This window comes from Oreochromis aureus, linkage group 3, assembly GCF_013358895.1.
Source record: "Oreochromis aureus strain Israel breed Guangdong linkage group 3, ZZ_aureus, whole genome shotgun sequence".
In the NCBI taxonomy this organism is placed as follows: domain Eukaryota; kingdom Metazoa; phylum Chordata; class Actinopteri; order Cichliformes; family Cichlidae; genus Oreochromis; species Oreochromis aureus.
Genome location: NC_052944.1, coordinates 23,115,776 through 23,123,296, shown reverse-complemented (window position 1 = coordinate 23,123,296; position 7,521 = coordinate 23,115,776). Strand labels below are relative to the sequence as shown.

Below are 7,521 nucleotides of genomic sequence, written 5' to 3'. Positions count from 1 at the left end.
AGAAGGCGAAAACTGCTTTTTTGTTATCTCACCGGGGGAGTAAAATGGGAAGTCGAAGTCGATTTTAAAAAGTTACGTGAGCCTTACTGCGAGGTGGCAAGGTGTGGCAAAGCAATCAGATGCTGTCTTTGTCTTCTAGGAGGTGGAATTTATTTTTCTTAACCACAGCAAAAAAAAAAAAAAAAAGAAAAAGAAAAAAATATATATTTACAATGTTGAACTTTTTTCAGGCGGAAACGTCGACTTTTTAAAAACTCTGCTCTGAAGTTTGCTCAGTTTTCGTGGCAATCGCCTCCCTGATTACCCTACTGAAAGATCAAGACGAGCAGGCTTCAGAGGGCTGTCTCTGTGTTAGCAGCCACTCCCACGGGGGGGCACATTTATGCAAAACTACTCTTTTTGTGAAAATTTGGTGGAACTACACTGTTAGACATTTTATTGTATTTTTACAGCAACTTACTGGCAACACTATTGCCAGTAAGTTACTGTAATTACTGATCTACAGTATCTTTACTGTTATGATGTTTTACAGTTCAACCACTTTACTGTAAACATATATTACAGTATAACAGCTTTACTGTAAACGTGGTTTACAGTTAGAAAGACTTACCGTGATTAAGTTTTATAGTATCACTGTACTGCAAATGTGGTTTATGGTATAACACTGTAATTGTGTACAGTATAATTTGTTTAGACTGTAATTGTTTTACAGCATATAAAATAATATTAACATTCATATTCAATATAAGAACATTTACAAAAAACAATATAATTCAATAAAGTAGTCTCAGAATAGTGAATTAAACCAACATTTATTGTTGATAAAAAAAATTTTAACAAGAAAAACATTTTACAACTGAATAAAAACAATGTCAATAACCAAAATAAATAGAAGCGTACATGAAAACTACACAGTCCTTCACCTTTCTGTGTCTGATTTTTTTTAAGGAAAACAGTTTTTCATTCCACTAAAAACAGGACAAACCCACCAGCATGAACATTAAATAAACTATTACAATTATAAAACAAAAATCATTTACAAAATGTAGTAATTATCAGTGGGTCCCAGGAAATAGAATGTGAAATGGGATTTAGATTTCCGTTACCAGGATGGTCAGGTTCAGCGTAGTCTTCATCACCACCTGTCAAAGACACATCATCAATATTCATGTTTGCTCAGGTTATTCACTTGTTCACATCTGTCTGAGATCATTCATACTGTTGTATGGATGTGTGTGCAGTATGTATATAATTATCAGCTATGTAAAAGATATTATCATTTCTGTATTCTTACCTAGTTGGAAGTCCTCCATTCAAACTCAGAGAGCCGCTGGAGGAAGGTGGTGATCCGAGGGCTGACGCTTGTAACCTTCCTCTTTACGACACGACCTGTCTTGCGGCTTGTACCAAGTTTTGCAGGGCATTTTGTTCCCATGTCTGGATTGATCCTCACAAAGAACCTTTTAATGGAAAAAGGCTGCTTTAATTTCAAAATTAAAACATACATTACAGCAATCACCTATATGTTTCTGCAACTGTAGTCAAGCTATCACATATATTTCATTCTTAAATGGTCTAAGCTTTAATGGTGTAAAGTATTTACCTCTGTATCATCTCCAGTGTGATGGACGCTGACTCCTGATACTCAAGGTTGAAAACGTAGTATGACGCAAAGAAGACAGCAAGGGTGCTGGCAAAGTCATGCATCTGCTCAGGCTCATAAAATACCTTGCCCTCCAAACTGATCATCCAGCGGCTTGCAGACATGAAATTATTCCCTAAAAACAGACAAGAGTCCAATAAGACAATGTGCTCACCCTTACAAATAAGGTTTCCACAAGAATGCTGGATAGCAGGCCTCACACTGTACAAAAATAGAATCCACACGGTTTGCTGCTATTTCTCTTATTATTTATTATGTAATGAAAATTATGATCAATTACAGGAAAAAAACTGCCTAATGTTTTGGCATTTTGGCCTGTGCTGAAAAGTTAGGCTGTTTTTTCCTGTTGGTCATTGTGTATAATAAATAATAAGAGAAACAGCAGCAAACTATTCTATTTTTTATACAATATAAAACAGACAAACCCCTGTTAAGTAAGTTGTTGTGGGTACAAATACCACAATAATTACCTAGATTTTTTACAAAAATATTATAAGAGGATTGAAACTATTTACTTACCAAGCACTATTACCCTTGGTGTGATGGGTAAGGTCATCTCTCTCTCAACAGACATCTTGGTGGAAAAAGCCTTTAAAACACAAAAGGAAATGATTTGAATGATGATACCCAAAATCATTGAAATATTTTTCCTTTGTTTATGTTCACAGTATTGAGAGTGCATGTGTAAAATTTTAAATATAATTACATCAGCCAAGATGAAGATTGAGTCCTCTTTTTCTTGGAAGTACTTCATCAGAAGAAGGATGGCTGCTGTGGCGATCTGGTTGTGGTTCAGCTTTGCACTGTCGCACTCACGTAGCAGATGTTCAATCTCCTTGTTCCACTGAAGTCTCTGGCTTTGAAAGAAGTTCAAAATTCTCCTTCCTTTCGTAAGAAGGGCTTCACTGAGACGTGTATCTACCTCAATATCTGTGAGTGTGTGGAAGTGAGTGCAGAGGCCTCTTTTAGTAAAAAGAAATGGCCAGTGCTCTTGAACCTCACATAAGGTGGGGGCAGGCCAAGAATTAAGCATGTGCCTCTGGTAAATATAAGTCAAAGACATATAAGTATTTACATCTGTTGTTTCAATTGCTTGAGGACCTGCTGATCTGAAGACAGTTGACATAGTCTGTCTTTTTGTCTCCAAAGTTTCAGTCGTTTCTCCTTCTGGTAGGGTTGTGGGTTGCCAGTTGATGCAACCATAGCTATCAAGTTCAGATCTCGCCCTTTTGATGGCAACATCACCCTCATTGTTTTCCCTGGTAGACCTTTTCCTTGGCTGCCGGATTCTGCTGCTGACATTGTCTCTATTTACATGTTCAACTCTTGTTTTAAGCTGTTTGAGTAGGGAATAATAACCACAGCCTAATTGCTCACCTTCTGCAGTCTTATCTGCAAAGGTAGCGGGATACTTAGATACAATAGCTCTAGCTACCTCCCCACAAGCAGCTCTGTTAGGGTTGGGGCAGTGTACTCGCATTTCTTCTACAACAGTCCTAATCATTATTCTCCTGTCTTCTGGGTGAGCCATTCCACCAGATGCCAAGGCCTGTGAAAGTCTTGTTGGCATCTTCTCCCAGGGAACTGAAAAATTGCTGATCCAGGAGGTGTTGCTTACATTTGGTTGTGTGGAAGGGAGTTGACCTGATGCTTGTGCAGAACAGAGTGAATTAGCCTGTAGTGGCACTTGCACAGTTGTTGAGCAGGTGGTTTCAGGTTCCTTTGGGTTGTTTGAAGAGCCAGACTCCACTTGGTCGTCGATATTCACACACACACATAAACACAGCAGAACAATTTCACATTAACTATGTACAGATGGGTTTTTTGGAGTATTTATTGAGTAATACTCTTATATGAGACACAAAAGCAAGAGTGTTGGAGAAATAATACCAATGGCAATGAAAGCTAGTTTTAGTTTTGAAAGCTAGATTTTTTATGAACTATGAATTGAAAAATAAAGTACAATTTCAAAATAACTCTCAAAATAACTAATTTACAACTATTTTCAAGATAGGTCTGCAACCATTTATGACATTAATGCATTCTCACCTTTTCTGAATACTTGAACAAGTCTTCGACTTTGAATTGGTGTCAAGAAAGGCTTGATATCATCAGGCTCAACAAACAGGAGATCTTCTCTGTTTCTGACACCAATAATGTCTGTCAGGTGCTCAATAACTGCCCTCTTTGTCTCTTCATGCAGGTCAGGTAATGCCAGGTTAATTTCATGACGTAGGCTGCCACTGTCCATATCTGCAATGAATTAAGAGGATGATACTGAATGATGCAAAGATACAACGGTTAAACCTGAAGCGATATACACTGGCAGAGGGTAGTAATCAAACAAACTGTCTGCTTGAACACATATGAATCTTTTCTCAGAATTGTGTAGACAGTGAAGTCCAAGGTTGATCAGTATCACAGATTGAAGGATGTCCAAAACAAAGTGTACTTGTTTGTGACTGATGAGGATCACTGAGATTTTTCCAAAGATGTGGCCACATTCATCATGACCCATCGCAACAACAAGCCCTTTGCAATATTTTGTTCCTTTGTAAACTACTGCTGATACCTCTGACGTAGTTTCTTTCATCAAGCCAGCTGACCTGACAGACTCCTGAATTAGACCATTGTACAACTGCTCATCATATTCACTAGTTTCACCAACTGCTTGAACTGCTGGAGCAAACAATGGTCCACTGCTGAGGTACGCCTGAAGCAGCTGGTGCCTTTCTGCCAGTGTTTTACAAAGGTGAACAAAGTTGTGCAGTTTCCGGGCGCATTCCTTGAAATACGAATGCTTACTCTCAAACCGGAGAGTCCACAAACGAATAAGAGGCCCAAAGTGCAAAAAGAGGTCACTATAGTGCAGTAAATAGTGATGCTTGGGCTTGAGTGGGTGATTAGGGAAAATTGTGTGTCTTAAATGAACATACTCCTCAGTTATTATCTTAAGGTATGCAATCTGGTCATGATGGATCTTGGGAGCACATATGAGCTCAACCATTTCCTTGAGCTGTAGATACAGTTGCCAGACCTGACTGTCCTCAGGATTTTTTATCCTGTCACCAACCAACAATGGAAACAGTCGCAACAGACACCAGTTCTGTGTTGCAGAACCAGAAAGTTTTTTGCCACACTCCTTAACCTCACATGGTTTACTGAGACTATCATTCCCTGAGTATTTAAACTGTGTGATCGACCTGTTTAGTTGTGCATAAGTGAAATGCTTTTCCTGTTTCACTAAATGACTGATGTACAATGCCAAGTCATCAGAGACTACACCTTCAAATAAATCATGACCCAAACATGGGGGAAGCCCAGTGCAGACATGAAAATATTTCAGAGAATTGAAAGGTGAGTCAAACTTTACCCCCTGTACCATGTCTTGGTCAGTGGTGGATAGCTGTTGTACACTCTCCTTGTGACCAGTGATGCTTCTTTTTGGACCAAGCTTTAGTGGTGTCTTTTCAAAGTCTCTCCTTTCAATCAAGCAGTATCTACAAAAATGCGTACTACAACTGAAGTTTTCAGTGAAACCACCTAAGCAGTGTGAACCAAGATTATCTCCACAAATGGAAATCAAGGCCGCTTTGAGGGTATTTCCATCATCTGTCTCAATCCCTGTATCTTCTAGATCTTTAAGGTCTGTGATAATACTTGAGAAAACTTTCTCCTGACCAAATGTCTTGAAGTCCCTTTCTCTGCACAGCATCACCAACTGCATGGGATCAACTGAAGAGCGATTGTGTGGCTGGACCTCACCTAGACTCATGTAAACCCCCAAAACTTTATGTTTTTTCTTCCCTGACCCAAGAGGATTCACAACCTCAAATCCATCCTGGTAAAGGATGATGGACAATGAAGAAGGATTGTCTTTTAACAGAGCATTTTCTTTTACGTTTCTTCCATCTGCCACATCCTCTACAACCATGTTGGAAGAGGTATGATTTTTGGATTGGTGATATTGTTCTTTAACACTTGACTGTCTAAGGAGGGATTTTAATGTCTCTTTGATGGAAATGTACTGGCAAAAGCATTCCTTTCCAGCAGCATCACTTCCCAGATAAATCTGGGTGGGTTCAACATAGTCAAAATACTGCTTGTAAAATGTTCTCCTTGTTTTGTCAGATCTGAGTATTCCTTTGTTGTATATTGTGAAGACATCCTCTTTAGAGAGATTTTGAATAATCGTTTCTATCTCAGTTTGTGGTATGTCTAGCTCAGAAAGCTTGCCCTTCAACTTGTCAAAAACATCTGACATAGAAGTGCTATGGACATGCTGAAATCCATCAAGAATACACTGTATTGTGCTCGCTGGCAACAGCATCTTGGCTTGCATTTTCAGGTAGAAAAGAGCCAAATTATGTAAAAATGTCTCTTCTTGATTATCACACTCCTCTAGATGATCACATGGAGTTTGAGTCAGATTCTCCTCAGAAGGCTGAGTACAGTCTATATTTTCGGGGAGAGTTGACACCTGAGTTGTTATCACCGGCTTATGTTTCCTGGATAAATGTGTGGCAAAAGATGAGCGCACTCTGAAATGTTTGTGGCAGTCATCGTAAGGACAGACAACTTTCTTGCCATCTTTAATATGAAATCTCAAGTGAGTGCATAATGCTGAAATATTCTCTGCCACATAGAAACACGCCTCAACTCCACAAGCAAGATTTCCTTTAAAATGGGTGTGTTTAGTCTGAGCCCTGCGATAGCGGTGGCTCCTGTGCATATGGGATCTGAATGCAGAAAATGTTCGATAGGAAGAAGGACATTGCTCTATTCCACATGTGAATCGATAATTAGCTGTGTGCTGATGTTTCTTCATATGATAACAAAATTGTCTTAATTCTGAACTACAAACACCACAAAATTTACACCTGTACATGGCTGCATGTGTGTGAATTTGACTTAACTTTTAATTTGCAAAGAGCATGGCAACAACACAACAGTGACTGAAAAACATCTCAATCTATTATCTGTTTGTTCTATTATTAAAGAAGGGATCTACATTTCTTGGGTTGTATCAAAAAATGGGAAAAAGTTAAAAGAAAAACTATCTATAGATCAATGTTATTAACTTAAACCATGCAGACCCTGAAACACTGGAGGACGTTAAACCCCTTAACAATGGCACTGCAACTAACTGCGACTAATTTACAGACCACTACACTGTCTTGCTTTTTAAATGGAACCTATGAAACAATAAACCACAGTTGAGATTAGAGCAGGCTAACCTGCACGAGAAACTTCAAAACTGGGTTAGATTGTTTTAGCAGTCTTTAAATTTCCAAAAAAATGTTGTCTAACTTTATTCTCACTAAATATGTCTTTTTACCTGCTGTTTTGTCTTGTCTCTCAAAGAACTGAGGCTACATCACACTGTCTGTCAGCTGGCCAGCAAGGGCAGGAGGACAGCAATGCACCACACTGGGCGGGAAAAGACAGAGAGACAATTGTTAATTTAATGTTGCATTTATTTAACCCTTGAAAAATATATTTACATAAGTAAATAAAAGAAAAAAAAAAAAGCACACAACCCATCTTTTCCAGAATAATTCAACTAATTGCTCTTTTGACTAACCTAACACAGAGGTTACATGGTTTTCCTATGAAAAAGAAAAGAAAAAAAACATGCTCCCCTTCCCACTTAAAAAAATAATAAATATTAAACTTAGGTTGGAGTTCCTTGCGCGACCAACCTAATGTTATATTAACTTTTTAATGTTGTGTACTGCAGCTCACACAAAATTAAATAAAGCAGGCTAACCTACATGAGCAAGCTCAAAACTGGATAAGATTGTTTTAGCAGTCTCTAAATTTCGAAAAAAAGAGTTGTCTTTCTTTATTCTCATTAA

The 7,521-nt window shown here is 38.3% G+C and overlaps 1 protein-coding gene across 1 annotated transcript; it reads right to left on the bottom strand.

Moving 5' to 3' along the window:
* Window positions 1-805: 805 nt before the first annotated feature.
* Window positions 806-7,068, bottom strand: LOC116327709. Its single transcript, XM_039608352.1, has 7 exons — window positions 7,002-7,068; window positions 3,713-3,916; window positions 2,370-3,412; window positions 2,183-2,252; window positions 1,604-1,778; window positions 1,295-1,460; window positions 806-1,142 (listed from the first exon to the last, which is right to left on the bottom strand). The coding sequence occupies exons 2-6, from the start codon at window positions 3,912-3,914 to the stop codon at window positions 1,295-1,297; spliced, it is 1,656 nt and encodes a 551-aa protein (XP_039464286.1). The 5' UTR covers window positions 3,915-3,916; window positions 7,002-7,068; the 3' UTR covers window positions 806-1,142.
* Between the last annotated feature and the right edge of the window lie 453 nt (window positions 7,069-7,521).